The sequence below is a fragment of the Lemur catta genome, chromosome 12, assembly GCF_020740605.2.
Source record: "Lemur catta isolate mLemCat1 chromosome 12, mLemCat1.pri, whole genome shotgun sequence".
Lineage (NCBI taxonomy): Eukaryota > Metazoa > Chordata > Mammalia > Primates > Lemuridae > Lemur > Lemur catta.
In genome coordinates, this window is record NC_059139.1 from 26,450,347 (window position 1) to 26,477,268 (window position 26,922).

General features: G+C 40.5%; 1 protein-coding gene across 1 annotated transcript in view; it reads right to left on the reverse strand.

Annotated features, from left to right (window-relative positions):
• Positions 1-10,320: 10,320 nt before the first annotated feature.
• The window catches only part of MROH2B (maestro heat like repeat family member 2B), a 59,341-nt gene continuing 42,739 nt past the window's right edge, over positions 10,321-26,922 (reverse strand). Inside the window, exons 30-42 of the mRNA XM_045566599.1 lie at positions 22,408-22,560; positions 21,062-21,219; positions 20,368-20,494; positions 19,655-19,842; positions 18,416-18,556; positions 17,940-18,054; positions 17,154-17,300; positions 16,728-16,910; positions 13,179-13,334; positions 12,356-12,487; positions 11,846-11,948; positions 10,875-10,940; positions 10,321-10,456 (exon numbers count right to left, since the gene is read on the reverse strand). Coding sequence (XP_045422555.1) covers positions 10,350-10,456; positions 10,875-10,940; positions 11,846-11,948; positions 12,356-12,487; positions 13,179-13,334; positions 16,728-16,910; positions 17,154-17,300; positions 17,940-18,054; positions 18,416-18,556; positions 19,655-19,842; positions 20,368-20,494; positions 21,062-21,219; positions 22,408-22,560 — 1,776 coding nt within the window. The 3' untranslated portion in view covers positions 10,321-10,349. The remainder of the gene's footprint in view (positions 10,457-10,874; positions 10,941-11,845; positions 11,949-12,355; positions 12,488-13,178; positions 13,335-16,727; positions 16,911-17,153; positions 17,301-17,939; positions 18,055-18,415; positions 18,557-19,654; positions 19,843-20,367; positions 20,495-21,061; positions 21,220-22,407; positions 22,561-26,922) is intronic.

A 26,922-nucleotide genomic window follows, 5' to 3' on the forward strand; every position in this document is an offset into this window, starting at 1 on the left:
CCCAGCATTCCCTGAAACAGCTTATTATCTGCCTACGCATGAATCATTAGTCACTTTTTCCTTAGGTTAAGATAAGTATGTGTATTAATCAATATTTTTGAGCCCCACATGTCTTAGTCCATTTTATGCTGCTATAAGCTTTAAGATTGGGTAATTTAAGATGCTATAAGATTGGGTAATTTATAATGAGCAAAAATTTATTTGGCTCATGGTTCTGGAGGCTGGGAAGTCCATGAGCTTGGTGCTGGCATCTGGCAAGGGCCCTCATGTTGCATTGTCCCATGGTGGAAGCTGGAGGGCAAGAGAGAGAAAGAGCAAGAGAGCATGAGGGAGCCAAACTCACTTTTATAGTATACCCACCCTCTCAATAAATAACCTATTCCTGTAATAACAGCATACTCCATTCATGAGAGCAGAGCCCTTATGGCCTAATTATCTCTTATTAGGCCCCATCTCTCAACACTGTTGCATTGAGGATTAAGTTTCCAACACATGAGCTTTGGGAGACGCATTCAAACCATAGTACCATATTTTATCATTTGTCCTATAGTTTCTTTCTGTTCTTATCCAGATTTCTTATAACCACACACACTAACTCACCACAGGCATTTGTATTATTTGTGAGACCAGCATAGTAGCTAGTGGAGGTGGTCATCAAAAATTTGATGATATACTAAGATGTCACATATTTTGGGTAAAAGATGAAGTGAATGCTCAGGTGTATCTACTACTTTACTTTCTCTCTCTGAAGTGGGAAAGAAGTAGACAGAAGAGAAGAGAAAAGAGAAATAGAAAGGGAGAGAGAGAAAGAGAGAAATTGGGCCATTCTTAGTACAGGACTGGCAGAACTGAGCAGCCATATCAGTCTACTGAGATTTTTCTTCCTTGATGGACTAGTTAAAGTGTATTCAATACTTGTGTTAGAAGCAGAATGGTCTGTTTCTCTTTCAGAACACTAACCCAGAAAGCAACCTCTGTAGGAGACAATTTCCGTTAAGATCTGAGAAACTAGGGAGGTTTATGCCTGCCTTTCAATTACCTTAGTCTTTCAGGCAGTTCACACATTTGTGGACGAGAAAGCTGATGGCATGATAGGAGCCCCTGCTGTGACAACCAAAGCACCTATAATTTGTCTTTTTATTTATTTCTGTCAGGCTCTGAAGGCAAAGCTCTAGATTTACACTCAAAATATCAATCATGTAGAAAAATTTGCTTTTTCAGCCAAGGGTTAACAGGACCAGATGGAAAGACTGTCATTGTTTCAAAAGGAGTGGGCTGGAGGTGAGAAGGTGGGCAAAAGAAGAAAGAACATTAAAATGTTCTTTTTGATTCACAGGCTGAGGGCAATTTCCTGTGAAAGGACAAACATGAGAACTGCTCTGTTATTGCTGTTATCTTTATGTGTCCCTACAAGAGGAGACTTGTTCTGAATTTCAGGGGAGGGGACTTAGACATATAACACATCAATGATGTCAAAGATAGAGAAAAGTTGGCTGGAAAAATGGAGCATCTGTGATGCTGACTTGGGGGTCCATTACAAAATAATCAGCTGACCAAGTTGACTGGGAACACAGAGAGGTCAAAGGGATTTTCAGCAACAGTGAAATGGAATTTTCTTATCAAAGGAAAATTTTGCTTGACATCTCAAGAGAAAGTGATTAGCACAAGAGGCTCCGGATTGGTGTATCATTAGACCACACACAACCCAAGTGTGCATTATGGCAGTATTTAATGAAGGGCCACAATGGAACCCTAGGTCCAGAAACTCTTCCCTGCACAGATAGCACCAAGAGCAACTACTGAAGTCAGGCTTGATGTAAAACTGTGGACAAGCCCACTAACTGGACTCTTGTGATCCTATAGGATTAAATGGCTTTGGTATGATGATAATGCATCTTCCAAAGTATCTTCAATTTCATAATAACATAATAATTGGCTATTTAGCATGGACATGGTGCACAGATTCTTTAAAGTTGACAGAAAAGCACCTTTGAGGAGACCTGGTCCCCAAATCCTCTCTTGCCTGGTAAGGATAGGGACTTGTCTTATATTGTTCTGTGCACCCCAACCCCCACCATTGCTCAGTACACTGGCTGTTTATGCTCAATCAAATGTCCATAGTCACATAGCTGGTTAGCAGAAGGCTTGGTCTGGAAGTGGCTTTTCTGCCTTGCAGGGTACTGCTGGCCCCTTTACTGTCCTGCAGACCAGTGGCAGTTATGTGTGAATTGTGCCTTACAGAATTCATGAGTTATGCAGGGGTGGTCTCTCACTGCACCTGCATGGCTGGTATTCTGAAATGCTGGCATGGAATGAAATAGGCGTGCCTTTTCTTTTGTAACATGGGAAGTATGTCCCTCCTAATTTTCTTACTTCCTTCTTTTGAGTATAGTTAGAGGACTTATTCTAACCTTCTCTGTGGAGCATTGATTGAGGGTGAGGAAGCTCATGGTTGAGAACTGCAGCAGAGAAGGGAGCAGAAGGCTTAAAAAGGGAGCTTGGAAATTGCTCAGATCTAAACAATATTAACAAATAAGCCTAAATTCTGGGAAGGTTGATCTCGGGATGCTGGCTTATCAAGAGACTGCTGCTCCTGCTTCTAGCAGTGGAGGTGGCTGGAGGTGACAGTTTATTTGTATGTAGATGGGAATTACAAGCCTTCAATGAATGTTCTTCCACATTTTGTCAGGAGAAAGAAAGTCTTTCAGTCTGGGCTGCTTCCACAAAATACCACAGACTGGGTGGCTTAAATAAAAACAAAACATTTATTTCTCACTGTTCTGGAGCCTGGGAAGTTCAAGATCAAGGTGCTGGCAGATTTGGTGTCTGTTGAGGACCTGCTTTCTGGTTTGCACATGGCGACCTTCTCACTGTGTCCTCACTTGGTAGAAAGAGAGGGAGCTCTTCTCCTACTCTCCTTATAAGGGCACTAATACCAACATGAGGATCCCACTCTCAGGACCTCATTTTTACCTAATTATCCCCCAAAGACACCACCTCCAAATACCATCACATTGGAGATTAAGTCTTCAATATAAGCATTTTGGGCAGATACAGATGTTAGTCCATAGTAGAGACCGTGAACTGCTGGAATTTATTGGTCAAACGTGTTGCTTCATTCAGTGGGTTTGTGAGGAATCTTACCTCATAAGCTTGCCCTTTGCCAATCTTTTCAAGGAATGCGAAAAGATCAAAGTATAAAGCCTGATGTGTTGTTTCTGCAGATTCTGGGGAGATGTTTTTCTCTCACATTATATTGTCAGTGCCTCAAAGACCTAATACAAGTCCTGAGCAAGTCAGGCTGGGAAATACTATCTCTTCTGGAAAGGAATATTGGAACTCAATCTTGGGATGGGGAGTACAAAGAACTTGATGATAGAAAAGAGTAACATTAATATTTAAAGCTGAAACTTGAATGTTGCTTATCACATGCTAGTAACTGCTGTGAGCACTTTACATACATTAACTCACTTAATCAGCACCATACTAGGAATAAGTACTATAAGTAGCCTCATTTTACAAATGAAGAAACTGAGGCATAGAGAAAGTATAATAATAAATTCACCCATGTTCACACAGATCACAAGTGGAGGAACCACAATTCAAATCCAAGCCTTTTGTCAACATGAATAAGCATGGAAGATTTTATGTTAGTTGAAACAAACAAGGCCTAGAAAGATAAATAATGCATGTTGTCACCCACATGTGGAAGCTAAATATGTTGATCTTATAGAAGTAGAGAATAGAATAGTCATTACTAGAGGATGGGAAGGAAAAAGGAGAGGGAAGGATAGTGAGAGATTGGTTAACAAATACAAAATTATAGCCAGATAGGGTAGAAACTTAGGAGGAATAAGTTCTAGTGTTCTATAGCACTGTAAGGTGACTATAATTAAATAACAGTTTATTGCATATTTTCAAATAGCTAGAATAATGGATTTCAAATGTTCCCAACACAAGAAAGGATAAATCTTTGAGGTGATGAATACATTAATTATCCTAATTTGATCATTACACATTGCATACATGTATTGAAATATCACACAGTACCCATAAATATGTATAAGCATTATGTGTAAATTAAAAAAAAATAAAAGCAGAAAATGCAACAAAAAAGTAACTTAATTTTATACACACACACACACACACACACACACGCAAATCCAAGCCCTTTGGTTCAGTACTCATATCTTAACCACTGTTATGATGTGTTGCAGTTGGTAATAGCATTTATCATTGGTAGAAGATCTTAACAGGTTCTAAAATTTTTGCTATACTTAGTCCTATTCAAAATAAGCTAATATTCAGTATAAGATTTGGTTACTGAGATAAAAACAAAGCATCTAATTTCTGTAACTCTTTTTAAAAAGATCCAGCTATATAAAAAGGATGAATTTCTTCAACTAACCTTTTAAAGTAGATTGATACAAATTTTTAGAGCTCTAGTTTTGCATGAATCTTTGTGTGTGTGTGTGTGTGTGTGAGTGAATCTAGGGGCATTCCCACCTGTAAATAGGACTACTAAGGTTTGACCTTGAGGGTATGGAGTTTTAATGAAACATTGATTTATTTTATTAAATAATATCTACTTTTTCAAATATTTTGGAGATATCAGATATCTTTCTGTTATTGATTTCTAATTCAATTCCACAGTGGTTAGAGAACATATTTTGTATGATTTCAATCCTTTTAAATTCACTGAGATTTGATTTATTGCCCAGAATTTGATCTAGTTTGGTGAATATTTTATGTACACTTGAAAATAATTTGCATTCTGTTGTTTAGTGGAGTGTTTCATACTTGTTAATAATGTCAAGTTGGTTGATAGTGTTGTTTAAGTCTTCTATATTCTTATTAATGTTCAGTTGCTTGTTCTATCAATTATTGAGTAGCAAGATTGAATCAGTCATAAAAATTCCTCCTGATTAAAAAAAGGAGGACCAGATGGATTCACAGCCAAATTTTACCAGACCTACAAAGAACTGATACCTATCCTACTGAAACTGTTCCATAACATCAAAAAGGAGGATCCTCTCTACTTCATCCTACAAAAGCCAGTATCACCTTGATACCAAAGCCAGGAAATAATACAACCGAAAAAAAAAAAAACAAAACCTACAGACAAATATCCATCATGAACATAGACATGAGAATACAGAGTGGTATAATGGACTTTGGAGACTGAGAAGGTAGGAGGGTGGGAAGGGAGTGAGGGATCAAAAATTACCTATTTGGTACGATATATACTATTTGGGTGAGGGTATACTAAAGCCCTGATTTCAGCACTATACAGTTCATCCATGTATCAAAAAACCACTTGTATCCTCTAAATCTATTGAAAAAAAAAAAAAGAATGTAATGGACTGGAACACTGCCACTCACGAGCCCTGCTCACAAGCCTATCTGCCTCACATTCTCAGGATCCCAAACCAGAGCACACCATCTGACAACTGGATGTGGGATAATGAATAGTTTACTTACAATTCCACTGGGAGCAGGGTAAACATGGATTTCAGCTCTCCCCTACTTTTTCTGAAAAAATTTGAAGTCTCGGTTAACTTGTTCTGCAGGCTAATAAGCCGTGTGCTAGGCTCCACATTTCCAAGATAGGGCCTGTTTTTGACCACTGTGCAGTAAAGAAAGTGTTAGGATGCTGGCCAATTTAATTCTCAGTTCTTACCTCTGAGAATATTTGGAAAAACGTGGTGGGTAATGTAGAAGGAGGAATTTCTTATCTTTGTGTTTTTCAGTGGCTCCTGAATTGAAAAAGAAGCTGTGAGTTACATCTCTTTGGAAAATTATACTTTCCAAATTTATCTTGCCTTCAGGATAACCACATAATTCAATAAATAAAATCCAGGACACTTTGTCCCGAAGGAATATAAATAGGGAAGAATGTTTTGTTGGATAAATAAAGTTGGACAAAGTAGAGGTAGGAAGTTAATGCCATTTTTCAGGTCATGACTTGGCGTTCTTATGCAAACACAAACACACACATACACACACATTTGCAACGAATTCCTCTGTCCCTCCCTCATGTTCCTCTTGACTCCGTCACATTTTCTCCTGTCCTGGTTTAGGGGATACCTGAAATAAATGAATAATAGAGAGAAATCTCAAGAAATGATAATTCCCAGGATGCAACTGTATAAAATTACATGCCAGAAAGTTGCTTTCTGCCGGGGGCTCCTGATTAGCCCCGAGGTTACTATAAGTTGAGATTGACCACGCATTCTTGAATTCTATACTTAATCTGAAGGATAGTGGTGGGGTTGGAGACCAGATTGAGTAATAATAAAATGATATTAGAAAATCTATGCTATAATTTCAGATTCTTTTAAGGGTTCCAGGAGAAGTGTCTCTTTTTGTATTTTATCCTTTGAAACAATGACAGTACAGGGACAATTCTAGTTAAGCAATTTCTCTGACTTCTTTCACTGAAAGCCTATTTATTTCTCCCCATCTGTGATCTTTGTTCTCTTCTTTTCTGGTAAAACTGCCTTCATAGCAGGGTCAGCCAAGCTAAACATCCCTGATTTACCAGCAAAACACTGGCTCTCACTGTTGGGTTAAAGGGCAGAGTACTGAGTTGCAAAATAACATGATTCAGAGCTCTTGAAAGCGGTGCCAGCCTGTTCGGCAGTCTGTGAACAGCACAGAATTTCCATCCTAAAGTAAACATGAGTTGAAAAATAATTACATGTACAAATAATAGTGAGGCAAACAACAGGAGTGAGGCTAAAAGGAGCCTGTAATTTCTTCAAGAGTACTTCAGTGTGTAACTCTATTTCCCTGAGACCCTCAGGGAGTCTTTCCCACTGGGGTAACTAACCTGCCTGTGTTTGGACTTTGGCGATGAACCACAGGGGACCTGTGGAGGATTGACTGGGAAGAGAGGCATCAAGAAGGACTCACGGCGACTCTCTGAGAAGAAATAGTAGTCATTGGGAGAAATTAATAGAAACCATTGTTGGGAGGGAAAGGAGATTCACATTTCTTTCCTATCACAAGCCTGACTGTGGTTTATGCTCTACGCTATGAGAGCAAGTAAGAAGACTGTGATGAGGTTTATAGCATGACTATGAGGCAGCTGAGCAGGAGCACCAGATGCTGCACTGAGATCTCCCGAATTAGGGTGGCCACTTCATCTTCAGCTTCCTAGGAAGGGCAGCAATGTTCACAGGGCCGGGAACATGGCCACAAGGGGGTGGCATAATCAGCTGACTTTATATCCTAACCACTGGCTTTAGTATTTGTGATTCTAGTGATAATTTTTTAATATTAATATTTACAGCACATAGTTAGCATTGCTTAAACAATGATTCTGTGCTAGGCTTCTAAATGCTTTACATGTGCTTTGGTCTAAATGTTTGTGTCCCCTTCCAAATTCATATGTTGAAACTTAGCACCCAAGGTTCTGGTATTAAAGGGGGTATCTTTGGAGGTGATTAGGTCTTAGAGGCTCCACTCTCGTGAGTGGGATTAGTACCCTCATAAAAGAGTCTTGAGGGAGCTTATTTGCCTCTTCCACCATGTGAGGATGCAGCAAGAAGCAACCTCATATGAAGAACGGGCCCTCCCCAGACACCAAATCTGCTGGCACCTTCATCTTGGACTTCCCAGCCTCCAGAACTGTGAACAACAAGGTCTGTTTTTTATAAATTACCCAGTCTTGGATATTTTGTTATAGTGCCTGAACAGACTAACACATGTTACTCGTCTAATCCCCCAAATAGCACTTTGAGGTAGAAGAGTATTATCCTAATTTTACAGATATAGACATTAAAGTACAGAGAGGTTACATGGTTTTCCCAAGGTACATAGCAAGTAAGGGGTCCAGCCAGTATGTGAAAAGAGAGTCTGGGAAATTCTTGCCATGGTGAAATGAGTCCTTCTAAGATAAGGGTTTAGACAGTTAAAGGTTCAGTGGCAACATGTGTTTCGTGGGGCCATTCTACCTAATTTCCATCAGTCAATTTATGAGACAGGCCCTTTGCTGGATGCTAGGATGAGTGGGGAGTAGCAGTGAAGATACATAAAGAAGTATCTGACAAAGTCCTGTGTCAGTGAATTTATACTCCTGTTGAGGACATCCCTGTAGTTTGGGGGTGGCTTAATCCAAATTCTATGAATACTTCTTGCCCTACATTCTGAAACTGTCCTGTGCGATATCATAACTACCAGTGACACAAGACTATTTAAATTTAAATTCATTAAAATAAAGTAAAATAAAAAATCTAATTCGTCAGATACGCTAGCTACATTTCAAGAGCTCAGTTGCTACGTGTGACTAGTGGCTACCATATCAATCAGTGTAGAAGAAAAGCTGATTTCTGTCATTGCAGAAAGTTTTATTGGACAATGTTATTTTGAAGTCTTTTGACTTAATCTGCCAAAAGAGGTAAACTAACTGCAATCCTTTACCTTCCTCTTCTTCTTCTTCTTTTTTTTTTTTTTTTGCTCTGTTTAATGTGTGTTATGCTTGGGGATAGCTTCTGACTCCATTAAGGATTTAATGAAAGCCAATACCCAGAAAATGCACCTATGCAATTATACACAGAAATTTGCATACTATTTTGGTGGGATCATGGACCCTCTGTGTAATAGTGACCTACTGGTGCATAGCAAATTACCTCAAGACTTAGTGGCTTAAAAAACCAAAGTTTAATTATCTCACACAGTTTCGTGGTTCAGGAATTTGGGAGTAGCTTAGTTTAGTGATTCCAGCTCAAGATCCTCATTAGATTGTGTGAGGGTTGCCAGATTTAGCAAATAAAAATATAAGATTCTCAAGTCAAATTACAGATAAATAACAAATAATTTTTTAGTGCAGTATATAATTGGGACATATTTTTACTGAAAAAATTATTCGATGTTTATCTGAAATTCAAATTTACCTGGGCATTCTGTGTTTTATCTCACACTCCTAGGTTCTCCTCATGGTGAGGTTTCAATCATCTACAGACTTTAACTGGGGCTCATGGACCCGTTCTGAAGGTGGCTCACTTCCATGCCTTGCAAATTAGTGCGGGCTGTTTGCAGGAGGCATCAGTTCTTTGTCACATGGACTCTTCATAGGGCTGCTTGAGTGTCCTTGTGACATGTCAGCTGGCTTCCCTTAGAGTGAGTGAGTTAAGAGAGTGCGATATCATTATGGCCTTGTCTTGGAAGTCACATTCCATTATTTCTGAAGTAGTCTATTGGTTGCACAGGTCAGTCCTATTTGTTGTGGGAGGGGACTGCACAGCAGCATGGATACCAGGAGGCATGAACCATTGAGGGCCATCTTGCAGGCTGGCTCCATCCTCTGGAACTTATACATGGATTTCCTGGAATAGATGTTCTACAAGGGCACAGTTTTTCTATTTTTTCCTCACTGTTTCAGTCTCACTGGCTATAACGATGCCTTATAAAATTGTAGGCATTCAATATATATTTATTAAATGAATAAATAAGTGGCCTCCTGACCCAGAATCTCTGACCCAAGAGATTCTTTTGATCCCTAGGTTTTGAAGAAACAAATGATGTTTCCCCAAAGAGTTTGAGGATGGAGAGATTAGAATATAAGTAATAGGAATTTGCAGGGACATTCAAAAGGAACATACTAACAAGTGATTGTAATAGTGCTAAATGAGTGCCAGATTCTGTGTTAGAAACTTCTTTTAATGTACGTAACTTCATGTATGCAACCTTTGACTTATGCATTGTGAAAAATAGTAAAGAATTAGGATTCAGATACTATGAAGAAGGTTAACACACACACACACACACACACACACACACACACACTATTGCCCTGGGATAAAAATGGAAAGGAAACTATATGATTTAATAGAATGTCAGAAGGTTTCTTTTATAGAAGAGTACTTGGCATAGTCTTGACACATAAATTACAACCTGGGAGACAATAGACAGGTTAAAGATTATCATAAGACTGTATTTTAAAAAGAGAACAGTGTGGGTAGTAATTCAAAGCTTACAAAGATCTGAGAGGAAAGGGCCATGTGTGGAAAACAACGATGGCCCTCTTCTTCATGGCAACAGGGTCATGTGTGGCAAAGTCTGTCACTTTTTGATATCTGCTGGAACGTAGCTTCTCCAGCTGGAGGGCTAGTGTGCACACCGCCATGTGGCTGTCACTGGTCAAATCACAGGCTATCTCTGAAGTGAATTTGTGGGATTTACTTTTTGCTAATGGAAGCCACCGGGGAGGTCCTGGAGAGGAAGGAATATACCATGACTTCAAGATCCCCATTCTCTCTCCTCAAGCTGCTACAAGTTTGTGAATTAATAGGATGAAGACAGGAGTCAGTTATAGAAAAAAGCCTAGCAGTTTATTTCTTGATGGTTCACAGAGTGATGCTTATCTCTTTACACCTTCTCAGGAGGGTCTGCAAGGCAGCTTCAGCTGCTCTCTGGACACTGATACAGGGGTCTTGTCGAAGATCTTGGAGCCCTGACATGGAAAGAAAAGCAAAGTTAAGTGGATGAGGAGGGTCAGAGTCCCAGAGGAAGGGCAACTCAAGCCAAGGCCCAACCTGCACAGCTCTGCAAGGCTCCCCAACAAGGGTCAGCCCTCTGTGGGTCTCAGGTCCTACTGCTCACATTTTACCCAAATGTAGGATTTACAGAAGACCCTGACCTTGTTATCAGTAGATTTAGACATCTGGAAAACTGTAGTGTGTTGGAAATGACACCTGCAAAGGGGTAGAGCTGGAGGTTGCTTTATACTCTGGAGAAGGGTCTAGAGAGCATCAGAGATGATAACCGGTACTAAGAGTTTCAATTTCTGTACCTACATGGAACTTAGAGTAGCAATCTCTTTCCCTAAGAATGTGACAATATCCTGGGCAGAAACTAGGGCTGGTACTCACGTGTGGTCAGTTGTTCTCTGTCCAATAATTCCACATATTGGCTGGTCAAATTGAGAACAATGGCATCTAAAGTCAACAGGAGAAAAAGTTACTGATTTCATTATAGGGGAAGAGACCATGAAAAGTGGATTGATTCAGACTCTGCACCTGGTCAGAAGGTAAATGGCAGGTTAGTGAATGAGCAAACTCTATGACTCCCCCTGCACCCAGGATGATAATATGAGAGTGAGCTCTATTGGGTCCCAAGTGGCATATCTGAAGTGGTCACATATCCAGAGTGTATTTGGGAAAGAAGAAAGTGGTCTTTGTTGGCGGGGGTCAGTTGTTGTCAGATATGGTCCCTGTCTTCAAAAAGTTTATAATGTAATTGAGGATATCATATGCATGATCCAATAAAGAATCCTTTGGCTTTAACTTGGTCTTAAGGGGGGCCAAGCAAGTGGGTTTGTTCACTGTGAGCTGGATTAGTTGGAACAGGATTCAAGGTAAGACTTAGAATTTCATAATAGAAGGATTTTCAGAGATTTACCTATGTTTTATTTTATAGATCACACAGGTAACAGAGAGAGGATAAGTAAATTGTGCAGAGTCAAACAGCAGAGCTAGGGTTTGCTGGCCTCTACCACAACACACTTTTCACTTTTATCATGTTGTTGTCAAAGCTCTGAGCTAGAACTGAACTTAGAATGCTGAGTATGGTTTATACTACGGCATGGGGTGAAGGAAAATATTTATGTAGAGGCAGCAGGCTTGGAGCAAAGACTTAGGGAAAAGAAGGCACAATGACTAGGAAATGGAAAGAAGGAGCATGGAGGGCCCGGCTGGGGGGAGAGTGAGTGCTGGTAAGTCAGAAGAAGGTTATGAGTTTTCACTTGCAGAGGGAAACAGGTTCCTTCGAGGGAAAAGGTCAAAGCAAAACTAGATGGAAAAAAGGAGACATAACTGACGAGGGAATGTGGATGTGAGCTCACCTGTGAGTTTGACAGCTGCACTCCTGATCGTCTCCCAGCTGCTGGTGAAGAAGGTGAAGGAGTGTGTGTGGAGAATCCATAGAATTTCCTGGTTTTTCTTTGCCTAGAAGAGATGTATGATAAAGAGGCAACTGGAAAGTGACCCTTTCTGACACTCAGCATCTTATAGGTCCTCAGAAGGGAACTCTAAAGGCCAGTGAACACTCATGTAGCCATAAATTAATTGATTGAAAATTGTCTTATGACTATTTTGATATAAATTTAATCAGGAAGGCACTTGGGCTTAAAGAATTGGTTAACAGACATGAGTTTCAGGAACTGAGGAGAACATACCCCAGACAGGACTTGGGAAAGGAGCAGGGGGCAATGCATCAGGACACCTAGGGACACTATCCTTCTAAGGCAGTTCTGGCTCTGGCCAGAGAGTTCTTGCTATGTTGTTTGCCTTTCTGGGATTTGTCTGGACTCTTGTCCTGCCTCTTTTGGAGTCAGCATCTACTGCACACTCACCAGTTTCACACAGAATTGTCTGTAGAAATCTCTGGCCCTTGGTAGATCATTATCAAGGAGATGGTCTAATACCCCATAGAGTTCCTGAAGGCCCAGAAAAGGAATGCAGACGATCAAGACATCACGGCAAGCCTAAAAAATAAGTTTTCTATGTCACAGTCCATAATGGTAGGATCTCTTTGCAGAAGGGAAATGATGCTGAATAGTATTGGTAAAGAAGCAGTAAGTCAGTGGTGTGAAGAGCTTTGTAGTCATTGCTGGCATCTTCCCAGTTTCAAGGATGGGAGAGCAAACTTGGGAAGAGATGGCAAGAAGAACCTAGAATTGGAGAAGTGGTTTTCAGGTTCAGTTCTGACAGGTGACTTTGCTTTTTGTTTTGTTTTGTTTTGTTTTGTTTTTTTGAGACAAAGTCTCTCTCTGTTGCCTGGGCTAGAGTGCCATGGTGTCAGCCTAGCTCACAGCAACCTCAAACTCCTGGGCTCAAGCGATCCTCCTGCCTCAGCCTCCCAAGTAGCTGGGACTACAGGCCTGCACCATCATGCCTGGCTAATTTTTTTTATCTAGTTTAGTTGCCCAGCTAATTTTTTTCTATTTTTAGTAGAGACGGGGACTCACTCTTGCTGAGACTGGTCTCAAACTCCTGACCTCAAGCAATCCTCCTGCCTCAGCCTCCCAGAGTGCTAGGATTATAGGCGTGAGCCACCACGCCCAGCCCTGAAGGGTGACTTTGGATCTGGTTTCTAGGGCAGCTAGACCAGGCTTACTGGCACTTCTCAGCCAAAGGGAGAGGAGGAGGTGCAGGTGTTTGTGGAGGGCAACTTACAGCTCCAATCTTGGGATTGGGATCCCAGAGGTGAAGAAGGAATGAAATCAAGCTCTTTTTAATTTCTTCAGCAAAAAAAATCTTCCACCTTCTTCCTGTTAGGGATGCCATATCCTCAAATAAGAAGATAGCAGTCAGTCTCACATCATCTTGCTCCTGTGGTGACAGTTACATATGGTGGGTGAAAATCCTCTCACAGGCCATTCCCTGCCAGCATAACCTCGGCCCTCAGCCTGTCCCGCTCTACTTCAGCAAAGGAAGGCTGGAACCCAGACACTGGTGCATTATTGTCACAGTTCCAAGAACTTGCTTCCTTTCCCAGACACTCTCTTCAAATACTATATTAGTTTAAAAAAACATGGGTCTGGGGTTTACGTGATGCCATAGGGCCAGAGACTTGATATCTGTCCTTGAGTAGCTGGTGAGGGAAGTGTGACCACAGGAATGATAGTAGTGCTTGCAGCAGAAGGCCAGGAAGGGCTCTTGCTGGTTGTGTATTTTACTTAAATTAGCTTGGTTGTATCACTAGCCTAGAATTATGGGGCCTCTGGTCTAAATTGCTCAAGGCCTAGGACTCTTCTCTAAGAGACAAACACTTTCTAAAGGGATTACAGGCAGCTCAGGAATTTGGGCCTTGGGTCTCAGAGAGAGTTTAAATAAACAAGTGCCTGGCCCTACTCTTCAGTATGTGAAGTTAAGGAACTTCCTTGCTTTTTGTGCAGGATGGTAGGCAATGATTTGAAGAAACAAAGCATAAGGTGGAGAAAGATGGCCTCCTATTGTCTTATACAATATATTGATGATATGGTTCAGAGTTCCAACAAAGGAAGGAAACGTAGTGAGATGAATTATATGGAGAGGTTTATTTCAGCCCCAGAAAACTAGTTTAAAATACCGCATATGAACAAAGTGGAATAAAAGCAAAAGTAGTCCTGAGTAGAAGAATATTATTTAGATAAATAATAAACATAAAAAATAAAGTTAATACAGATGTTCTAGAAAAATAAAGATGGCTTTCTGGGAAAAGGTCAGAAAAGTTAAATCAATACATGAGATGTAACCTTGTATAATGAAAATGAAAATAGAAACACTTCCTAAAATATTTTAGGAAGAAGGTCAGGATATATTTTTTAAAAGATGTCTTTTTAGAAAAAGAAAGGAAACCAAAATCAAAGTATCAAAAAGGTGGAGAGGAATTTACTCAAAAAAGAATTTAGGAATTTTCCGAAATCTGGGATCTAAAGATAGGTCCCAGAAGAATCAACCGATTGGGATGATGAAAAAGCAGAAAAAAGAAGTGGCAAAAGCGTTTTGGGTGCTGGGAGAGATATTAGAGAACATCTAGTCCAATGTCCTTGTTTTCCTTTGAGAAAATGGAATCACAGAGAGTTAAGCTCACAGTGACAGTGTGGGGAACAGTAGCAAGAAGGGACTGGAGCCCGGGCCAGCAGCTGCATTTTCTGTTTTGCCATTTCACCGAAGTGTTGCCATGTTTTGAGAATTCCAAGAGAGCACTTAAATATTGAAAGAAAAAAAAAAAGAGAGAGAAAACTTGGCCATTATAGAATTGCATGCTTAATCTATAGAAAAATATGGGGCAAAGTATCATAGAGTTAAGTATATTTGCAGAAAGATAGCATTACTGGAAAATAAATAGTGTGTTATTACACAGACCCAAGTTTTTTCCAACTTTACTTTTATGCAAACATGATATTGATATCTATTAGGAATGAGAAAGGTCTAACAACCAGCAAGACTTTAGATTGATTTTTCTTCTGCAATAATACTAAGAAATATTATCTTGATCACAAAACTGTTAGGTAGACTTGTGATTTACTGGAGGCTCAGATTCAAGAGAATTATTATTATTATTGGATCAACAACAGCCCTGGAAACCTAACAGGTGGGGTTCTGTAGGGATGACTTCAGCTCTTTGTTGTTAAAGATTGTCATCAATTATCTGTGTAATGAAAGAGAGAACATCTTTGTTATTTTTACAGAAGATTTACTAAATTGGGCTGGAGCCTAGTAAGCATTTTTCAGAATAAGATGAGAATTAAAAGCAATATTAGTAAATTGGAGAAAATAGTTGGAAACAAGCAGAAAGCTGTTTTCAAAGGCCAGGTTTATCCTAGCACATAGACAACGGAAACTGTAGAAACACAGCACTAAAGAATTATTGACTGTGAGCATATATTGCAGACTAAATTTTAGAGGTCTGTATGGTTAATAAATTGCAGAGTCAGGAAGAAAGGGCAAGATTAAAAAAAATTGGAGCAAATAAATAGGAAAAGGTTGGACTTGAGAGGTAATTTTTCTTTAGATTCTATTTAATACTTCTCATGTCTAATTTAGAGATCTAACTCAGTCACTGGCTTGCAAAATATTTAATGAGCAGAAAAATTAGGTTTGTGATGAATAATGAAGGAAATGGTGATTTTTTTCAATCTAGAGACTAGAAGGTAAATAGGTAATTTAATAAAGCCTTAATGTTTCTGAAAGATACACTAGAGGCAGCAACTAGAAGTTTTCCATCTCCTCTGACAACAGAACATGAGGAAACAGGTTTAGGTCACAAAATAATAGATTTAAGTTAGACGTGAAATAGATCTTTGCATAGATAGCAGTGAATAAACCAAAAATAAATACCCAAATGTAGTTTCCTAGAAGGTATAAGGGAAAATGACCCTCCTCTGTCTAGCTTTGCCAACTGAACTTTTTTGAAATCAGGGCTATATATGGAGTAGATTGGTGCTTGGCAATCCTTTTCTATAAAAAGCCAGACAGTAAATAATTCAAACTTGTGGGTCATATGGTCTCTATAACAGCTAATAAACTCTGCTAGTGGAGTGTGCAAGAAGCCATAGATAATATGTAATCAATGAGTATGGCTGTGTTCCTATAAAACTTTATTTGCCAAAACAGGCTGTACACTGGATTTGGTCAATTTTACCAACTCCTGGATGCAAAGAATCTTTGAAGTGGAAGGACAGTGTTGGAGGCAACATTGTCTTTATTCAGACCCTAGTCCTGCATTGAATACTGTCATGATTTGTGTCCCCTCCCCTTCTCCCCACCAAAAGCAAACCATGAGGTGAAGATTTAGGTGGAAGTAATTTATTCACCAGGTGAGCCCAGAAAGCATGCGGAAGAGTGGGAATGAGACAGGGAAGCGAGGAGAGCTAAGAAAGGGAGTATTCATGAGTGTTACTCTTATGGGCAAGTGGCGTCAATCCTTCGGAGGGGGAAGGAAGCTGGAGAGTTTACAAACTCTTCTTTCTCATTGTTTGGGGGTCCTTCCCAGGGCATTTCTTCCTCCAATAATTCTGGCCCAACCTGCTTAGACTGATCATGATTCACCAGCCAGAAAGCACTCTCAGGCAGAAAGACAGAGGAAGCCAGAAACCTATCGTGGGGCTTGCCTGCAGGTGACCTCAGGGGCTGGCAAAGGAATGCGGACTAACGTTGTCTTCCACAAGCACTACCTGAACCTTGTTCTGTTCACTCACTTCTTCTGGGAAAGGAAGATTCCTGAACAGGCTCACTTACGTCTTCAAAGAAGGTTCTCGTTTGCAGCACTATTTCTTTGAAGTAGAAGCTCACATCTCGGTCTGTGAGCAGTTCCAGGATCTTTTTGAGAGCCTTCAGGCTTTCACAGACGACTTCAGTGCGAGCCAGGTGATACAGGCCTCTGATGACAGATTCTAACATTATCTGCTTATGCTTCTTCACCTGTTTTAAAACAAGGTCTCAATCTCTAAAATTGTTCTCTGTCTATCTAGAATAGGTTAGGAGTCCCCCAGCCAAGGGGATTGAAATTCTGTTAGGGTCACATGTGCTTCAACCCAAGAGCCACCACTTCAGCAATTTATTTGGATTTTCACTTAATTTCTAGGCATTTACTAGGTGTGGGTTAGCAAATAATTATTTCAAAACTCTGTTTAAGTGAACTCTTTCCCCTAGAAAGCCTTTTACCTTGTGAGGGGCCCCGGATGCCGTGTTGCCGAGCCCTCGGATGGCCATTTGCCTCAGAATGGCGTTGGAGTCCCAGGCACTCTGATCCATCAGGCTCAGCACATCTCTCAGGTTCCCGTGCTTCCAAAGGATTGGCTCCTTCATGAGCTGCAATCAACATACTCCTCCCCTTTAGGTAAGGCAGTGGCCTCCCTTCAGGAGAGTCACACAAGGCGTCACAGCTACAATTAAAGAGAGGGCCTTGATGCTTGTGAAACAGAGGAGAAAGCCCTCAGGGGAACCAGCAAGTCTTGCAGAAGCCAAACTCTGGAGGTGAGTGGCCCATAGGTCAAGGTTACGTGGTGATGAGAACCCAGATACCTAAATAAGACATGTGTCTAGTCTAAATGGAAAATTAGGGCAGGGAAAATATGAATTCCTGATGATGTTCCTTCTCTGGATTGGCTGGGATGGTCTTTATGTTAGAGTTCCAAGGGTCAGCACCAATACGCTTGTTGGTTACTTTTTCTTTTATCCCTCCCAGATTTGTTCTCCTCCCTTCTCTGCCCTGGGAGATTGATTTCAGCACACCAGAGGGCAGGAGGTGGTTTTCCGAGGGTACTTTCTCCTCTCTCTTTCACTCCCTGCTTAGGCACCATATCTCTGGCAGAAGCTTGTTCCTCCACTACTAAAGCCCCCCCTTGAAGGTTCCTTTTCCATGGTTCCATCTCTCTCTGAGCTCCAGATCCTGAAAGAAATACCCGAAGGGGACCCAGTGAGCACGCTCTGATGGCTGCTCTCCCTTGCCTCAGAGAAGAAAGCTGTGCCTGTTATCCGGTAGTATTCCGAGGAAGAGGTGAGAGATGAGAGTAGTTGTTCCATGATGTCCAGTATGACTCCATGTTGCCACACTGCCATGCTCCTAGAAAATGTAAATTTTAGCAGAAAATTCTTTTTCCCATAAACAATGGAAGAAATCTTAGTGTATTTGTTCATCAGGTAAATAATTTTGAACTTTAAAATAGCCTATCCAAGTGTCCAATTTAAATGTGGTTTGTCTAAAGCTGTTCACTTGAGTCAGTCTTTTTTTTTTTTTTTTTCTGAGGGGAGCAGTAAGGGTGAGGGGTGATCTTACCAGCTCTTCCCACCCACTTTGCTTTTTCTTCCCTGTTTGTTCCCCATGGACTATAAGTCCTAGGTGAGTTGATCACTCTCACTGAAGTTGCCTGCATGTCTATCCTCTGTTTTTGGTTTTTTCCTCTGTATCTGGTTCTGCACATTACCTGGCCAGTGCACATACTCCTATGTGATGGGTCGCAGGGCTGCTGAGTAGGGTCCATAAGTTGTCCCCCTCATCAGATTCTTTTGCAAGGCCTTCTCTCATGGCTTGGGCTTGCAAACATTTTAGAGTTGCAGTTGAGAGCCTAAAGAAGATAGTTGGCATCACAAAAGCAAGTCAGCCCCATACAGAGAATTATGAATTTCCAAGTTCACATTTTCTGCTTCCCACAATGCTCCCCCATTTCTGGATTAAGGGATGTTTGCAAGGAAAAAAGCGGCAGCCCTACTCTTGTACTTTAGCCTTGGGGGTCCAAGGGGACATGCAGATGACTTGGGCCAGTAAGCAATGCCACAAAATCTTGTCAACCCTCTAGGAAGGGAAAAAAGCCCTAAGAATGGAAAGTGAAAAATATTCTATCTCACTAATTCTAAAACAACATCTCTGAAATCAGGATGCGTCTTGCAGGGCGTGTGTATTAAAATTGTTGTTGGCCAGACAGGTGCTGTAATGTAGTTGCTATTGTCTGTGTATTCACACATGCATATATGGATTTAGGTGCAGCTCTTTATGCTGTTGCCATTTTAGTAATGTTACATGTATTATTGGAACTATAGATGTTGAGTCTAAATGCTGTCTAGAATGTCATTAAAAAGATTGCACATAATTTCACACTGGAATGAAAAGTTATATAAAAGGGCAGAAAAACAGAATGATGTGATATAGGATGAAAATCTATACCTAATAATCCTAAAAAGAGCTCTTTTGTTTGATAAGCACAAAATAAAAATTAGAAGTATAAGAAAGCATTGGTTCATGGCTTAATTGGGAGTCTTTTCCTTCTTTCTCAATGGGACATAAAATAATGTTGCTTCTTGCAATTGGTGAAGTCTTAGATTTTATAAAATATGGTATTTATTTTTATTTTTCTTCTTTCCCTGGTTGCCTTGAAGGTCACAGAATTCTAGCTTTCCTAGAAAGGTCTCACTGAAAGAAACCAAAGAAAATAGAATATACCCTCTAGGGAGGAAAGCATAGCCCCTTGTTTCTTATGTGACCGTTCTGTGCAGCCACACTGGGTACTGGCAAGAACTACAGTGTTGTGGCTTAAGGGTATTAGAGCCTCGTTTCTTCATAGGCATTTGGTGCCACGCTGGAGGCACAGACTCTGACTTCCATAGCCCCTCTTCTGGAGTCTGGGGTCAGGACGGTTCCGGAAGGCTCTCCCCGCCTGGCCATTTACCTGCAGGGGTCTGCGACCTGCTGCCGTTCTCCCTTTTGCATCACACGCCGCCTGTGGCTCAAGGGCGCAGTGGGCATCTTCTGGCCCAGTGTGCAGCTGACCAGCTTCAGGAGGAGCGTGAACAGCTCCGGGTACAAGCGAGTGACGGGGCTGCCCCATGAGACCACTTCTTGTATGGCACAGGCCACCTGAGGGGAGAAAGGCTCTGTGGGTCAGGCGGTCTCCTTTCCTCCAAGGCCATCTTCTCCCTGGGCTGATCTGCAAGTTTATTTTCTCCCCCAGCGATTGCTTTCCAAGCTGGCCACGGTCATGGCAAAAATACATTAAAAAGGGAGGGTTTATGTGTTTGGAAACTTCTCAACTCAGACTGTGTTTTTCTCTCGGGACTGCCATGTTGGCACTCTGACTGCCAGCGGGCACCAGTCGTGTAAAATAAAATGTTTTTCAGCATTAGGGTTTTTCAACCAAAAAAGGATGCTTTGGATATCTTGAAGACTAATCTGGAAATACAGATACAAAGGTTTTCTTTGTGGCTGACAAGAAATTTGCTTCAAAAATGATCAGCCACAGACAAAATTACCACATATTTGTCCAATATAAACTAAGGTCAGGGTACGAGAGAAGTGTGCTTCATGCTACAGCGCTGAGTTCTAGATGGGGACAGATCACGGAGGAGGCACAGCTCCGGGCTCGCGAAGGGTCAGCCAACTCACTGAAATCGCATCGGTCCCAGCGATGTCATCCTCCAGCCCCGTCTCCAGTCTGTTTACTAAGGCTCGCATGACTTTCCCACTGGAGGCCGGGTTTTCAGCCAGGGCCTTCCACAGTGTCTTTGTGTCCCTAGGGTGGCAAGGCAGGAAATTGATAGATAAGGCATAACTCTTTGGGCTGTGAGCTTTTCCTTCTGACTCACTCTAAAATCACATTATGACTAATCACAATTTCAAGGGCAGATAGACATGCTGCTGTGCCTGGGGAGCATTCTGGCCTTGAGTCACTGAGGTTTATTAATGTCCATCGGGTCTGAAACCTCTCATGTAGGTGCGCTCTGGGCCACCAGAGAGAGGAGAAATATTCACTTTCTAATATTCACTTATTCCTGGGGTGTATTTTTTTTTTCAAAAAAACTTCATTATCATTTAATGAGGATAGATATTTCCTCATTGAATATACACATCACATATACAAATGTATTTATATCAACATATATTGGCTCTGTAAGTATATATATTTATGAAAAACTCTTAGGAAAACATTGCTTGTGATTCAAATACCAATTTTTAAATATTCAAGTGAGATGTTTTCAGCCTTTGTTTGCTGTCTTTTTCTCAAACAGTACATCCTTCCCCAGTGTGCTTTCCAGAGTGGCCTTTCCTGGGAGAAGGGATCAGTTCAATTAGAATCTACCTGTCAAAGGGCAGAGGCTTCTGCAAAAGATTGACGACAACTGCCTCCATGTGAAAGCTGGCTATCTGGGAGATGGCTTCTAAAACAAACTGGAAACTTTCTTCCTTTTGTCTGAGGACCGGCATGTGATGGTAAATTGAGCTCAAGATCTCCAAGAGCTAAAAACAAAAAGTCAAGTCAGACGTTAAGTTGCTATTTTCTCTCTACATGAATGGCTCGGGGTGAGTACATCAACATGCTCTGGGTGGGTGGTTAATGACTTATAAATAATGTTAAAAATAATAATTGATTCTACACATGACCTGTTTCTCACTCAGAAAGATTATTAGTGAATCGGGTATTTATTCCCAAATCAGTTTAGCAAACCCTTAGTGAAAGGGTGCATTATGCCAGGTGCTGTGCCAGGCACTGTAGAGAATTTACCGAAGATGAAAAAGACGTACCAAAGGGAGTAAGTGATCGAATACAGGGTACTAGTCATATACCCAAAGAACTGTGCTCAAGGCAGTCTATGGCAAATGATAGGTAAGAGGTGCAAAGACCTGATAGAGGAATCCAGAAGGAACTGAGTCATTTTGGAGGGGCGTTTGGTCTGAGTGTTGAGGGATATGTAGCAATTTCAAAAGGCAAAGTGGAGACGGTAGGCAAGGGCATCCAAGGTATAAAATCGAAAGACATGAGAGGCAGAGTACAGAGGATTTTTAGAGTAGTGAAACTATTCCATGTGCTATTATAATGGAGGATACATGCCATTATGTATTTGTCAAACCCCTAGAATTGTACAACATCAAAAGTGAGCTCTAAACCCTAAAGTGCACATAAACTGTGGACTTTGGATGATAATGACGTGTCAGTGTAGGTTCACCAATTGTAACAAATGTGCCACTCTGCTATGGGATGTTGATAGTGGGGGAGGCTGTGCGTGGGAAGGGAGTAGGTGGGAACTCTCAGCTCAGTTTTGCTGTGAACCTAAAACTGCTCTAAAAATGAAGTCTATTTAAAAAAAATCATGAGGACATGGGCATAAGAAAATGCCAAAGGCCGAGCGTGGTGGCTCATGCCTATAATCCTAGCTCTCTGGGAGGCTGAAGCGGGAGGATTGCTCGAGGTCAGGAGTTCGAGACCAGCCTGAGCAAGAGCGAGACCCTGTCTCTACTAAAGAAAATAGAAAGAAATGATCTGGACAGCGAAAATTATATATATATATATATATATATATATATAAAAATTAGCCGGGCATGGTGGTGCATGCCTGTAGTCCCAGCTACTCGGGGGGCTGAGGCAGGAGGATCGCATTTCAGAAGTGTTAGAATTCTGCTCAGTTATGGAACCAGCCATCAGTTCACCTGGTCTTCCAGAGCCAATCCCTGCTCCTTCAGGGCAGCGATCATCCATATGCCACAGGCCGTGGTGCATGTGGGGTTGAGGCTCTCCAGACCATCCAGTGTTTCCTCCAGGAACATCTGAATCTCCTCATTTGGGATGGATTTACTGACAATCTGAAAATGTACCCAGAAAGATTCACGCTATCAACCACCTCTCTTTCTGTCTGGATACTTAGAATGTGCTGCTATTGTTTGTTTTAGGATATGAAAACAATAGGACTTTCCAACAGCTCATGATTGAGGCCATAGGACCTAGAGAAAATGCTAAAAGAGGACACAGACATGACCTTTTTATCTCTAAGCAAACTTTCCTTGGAATTGTCTTTTTATTATTTCATATTTTTTTTTGAATCCCAAGCTTGCAATTTCCTCTCCAAACCTAAAGTTACAGCATATTGCATAAGGGAAAAATAATGCATAATGTTTACATATCAACTTACATACTGTAATGTACTTTCACATACATTTTATATATCATAGAAATATGTCTTGAATCTGCCAAAGAATAGCTAAGCCTTGAGAATTCAGGAAAATCTACCGACATGTACTAAGCGCCGTGCTGAATACTCAGGTGGCTGCCAGTCTCCATACGGAGTATGGATTACCAGGAGCCCTGCCTCTCTCTTCCCTGTTTCAATATTGAGAAGTCAATAAAAGGTCAAGAAAATAAAAAACAACTTTGCAATTTTGGTCTCCAGATTCAAGAATGGTACAGAACGTTTGGTTGACAGCACTGTATGGATCTGCATGTGTATGCCTGTGTATGTGTATCAATGAAAAGGGGGCAGGCAGGTAAAACGTGGCAGTTTGAATGAGCTCTAGGAGCATTACCTGGGGCTTTAACTAAACAAGATGGTAATGATTATGAATTTGTAGACATGAGAACATTCCTATTCACAACTGACTCCCCCTCCATTAAATGAGCTGCTGATGTTTTGTCGAGAAGAAATGAGCTCCTTCCATGAATAGCTGCACATCCCAGTGATTGTTTAGTTATGGTTCCACACCTAAAGGACTGGACTACTGCTCCTATTATGTGTAACACCAAATGCTTGCCTGGTGTCCAAGGTCAGTGGTTATCTGTTTTGTTCTCACATTGGGATGGATTTTGATTTAGGAAGAAAGGAAAGAGGGGAACTCATGTTTTAAGTATGTTTTTGAGCATGTCCCAGATGCTTTTCAGGCATTTGACATGTTTCCTCCTTGTCCCCTGAGTGGTTTCTCTCCCACATGCTGATCATTTTCTCATGTCTCTGCTCTTGCCACCTTGGTCCAAGCTACTTCATCTGACACCCGGATTCTTGCAGTTTACTCCAACCTGACTTCTCTGATTTTGCTCTTTGCAGCCTATATTCTATTCTCCACACAGTAGCCAGAGTGATCCTTCAGAAATGTAAGTCTAATCTTATTTCTCCTCTCAGAACCACTGCTATCTCATAAGGGACCTTTGTACATTAGGAAAGTGTACCCTGTCCTCAAGATGTTACACTTCTGTCTGTAAATATAGTGTCATAATGTATTGATTTTGTTGTATCCTTTATTGGAATCTAGAAAATGTCCATGATACAAATATAAATCTGTAATGTCTACATTATGAATGATGCTACTTTGCATGATGGTGCCCTTTTGCATTTCACAACTGGCAAAATTGTACATAGTAGCCCTGACTCTTCTACTCAGAACACTCTACTGGCTTTTTTTGTGTTTTTTTTCAAAATATTATGGGGGTACAAATGTTTTTGGTTACATGTATCAATTTTGTTATGTTCGAGTCAGGGTTATAAGCGTGCCCATCACCTAGATAGTGTTCATTGTACCTGTTCATTGCACTGATGGGTAGGTTTTTACCCATCCCTTCCTCCTGTCACCCCCCTACTTGATTCCCACTGAGTTTTATTTCCCTCTATGTACATGTGTGTGCATCAGTTAGTTGCAATTTAATAGCATGTACATATGGTGTTTATTTTTCCATTCTTTAGATACTTCACTTAGGATAATGGTCTCCAGTTCCATCCAAATTGTTGCAAAATGCCTTAATTCATCCTTCTTCATGGCTGCATAGTATTCCATAGTATACATAGTCTGCACTTCATTAATCCACTCATGTATTGATGGGCACTTGGGTTGATTCCACATCTTTGCAATTGTGAATTGTGCTGCAATGAACATTTGAGTGCAGATAATCTTTTTAATAAAATGACTTCTTTTCCTTTTGATAAATACACAGTATTGGGATTGCTGGATCAAATGGTAGGTCTACTTTTAGTTCTTTGAGGAATCTCCATACTGTTCTCCTCAGAGGTTGTACTAATTTGCAGTCCCACCAACAGTGTATAAGCATTCCTTTTTCTCTGCATCCACACCAGCATCTATTGTCTTTGAACTTTTTGATAAAAAACATTCTAACTGGGGTAAGGTGATATCTCATTGTGGTTTTAATTTGCATTTCCCTGATGATTAGTGACATTGTGCATTTTATGATATGTTTATTGGCCATTTGTCTACCTTCTTTTGCAAAGCTTCTGTTCATGTCTTTTGCCCACTTTTTTTTGGATACATTTCTTTTTTTTTTTTTTAAATTTCAGAATATTGCAGGGTACAAATGCTTTGGTTACATATATTGTCTTTGCACACCCAAGTCAGAGCTATAAGCGTGCCCCCAGACATTGCACGCTGTACCCATTAGGTGTGAATTTACCCATCCCTTCCTCCCCCTCCCACCTGCCTGATGCCCTGTGAATGTTACTTCCATATGTGCACAAAAGTGTTGATCAATTAGTACAAATTTTTAATGGAATTGTTTCTTTTTTTCTTGCTAATTATTTTTGATGTGCTGTTGAATTCAGTTTGCTAGTATTCTGTTGACAATTTTTGCATCTATGTTCTTAAACAACATTGTTATGTAGTTTTCTTTGTGTGTGTGTGTGTGCTTGTGTGTGTGTGTGTGTGTGTGTGTGTGTGTGTGTGTGTGTGTGTTTTCTTTCCTGGCTTTGATATCAGGGTGATACTGGATTGATAGAATGAGTTAGGGAGGATTCCCTCCTTCTTGATGTTATAGAATAGTTTATATAGGATAGGTGCCAGTTCTTCTTTGTATCTGCTAGAATTCAGCTGCGAATCCATCTGGTCAGGGGCTACTTTGTGCTGGGAGACTATTTTTATTTTACTACTGCTTCAATCTTGCTGCTCCTTATAGTTCTGTTCAGAATTTCTATTTCTTCCTGATTGAGTCTTGGGAGATTGTGTTTTTCTAAGAATATATCCATTTTCTCTAGGTTTTCTAGTTCATGTGTGTAGGAGTTTTCATAGAATTCACAGATCATATTTTCTATTTCTGGGGTATCAATTGTTACATCTCATTTTTCACTTCTGATTAAGTTTATGTGAGTTTTTTCTCTTCTATTTCTGGTTAATCTGGCTAGTGGTCTATTAATTTTGTTTATCTTTTCAAAGAAAGAACTTTTTGTTTCATTGATTCTTTATATTATCTTTTTGATTTCCATATTGTTTAGTTATGCTCTGAGCTTGGTTATTTCTTTTCTTCTGCTGGCTTTGGGTTTGTTTTGTTTTGTTTTTTTTTTCTAGTTCCTTGAGATATGACATTAGGTTGCTAATTTGTGATCTTTCTGTCTTTTGGATATGGGCATTTAAGGCTGTGAACTTCCCCCATAGGACTGCTTTGACTATATCCCATAGATTTTTTTTTTAATATTTTCTTATTTCAGCATATTACAGGGGTACAAATGTTTAGGTTATGTATATTGCCTTTGCCCCACCCGAGTCAGAGCTTCAAGCATGTCCATCCCCCAAATGGTGCATACTGTACCCATTAGGTATATATATGCCCCCCCATCTGCCCAACACCCGATGAATGTTATTACTATATGTGCAAGAAAAAAACAAACAACCCCATTAAAAAGTGGGCAAAAAACACAAATAGTAGTGTTTTGAAAGAAGACAGACAAATGGCCAACAAAGATGTGGAAACATGCTCAACATCACTAATCGTCACGGAAATGCAAATTAAAACTACAGTGAGATACCACCTTACCCCTATCATCATGGCCATTATTAAAAAGTCAAAAAACAATAGGCACTAGTGTGGATACAGAGAGAAGAGAATGCTTATACACTGTTGGTGGGACTGCAAATTAGTACAACCTTTATGGATAACCGTATGGAGATTCCTCAAAGGAATAAATATAGACTTACCATTCAACCCAGCAATCCTACTACTGGGTATCTGCCCAGAGGAAAATAAGTCATTTTATCAAAAAGACACCTGCACTTGAATGTTTACTGCTTCACAATCCACATTTGCAAAGATGTGGAATCAACCTGAGTGCCCATCAATTCATGAGTAGATAAAGAAAATGTGGCATATACACCATGGAATACTACTTAACCATAAAAAGGAATGAAATAGTGTCATTTGCAGCAACATGGATGGAACTGGAGACCATTATCCTAAGTGTA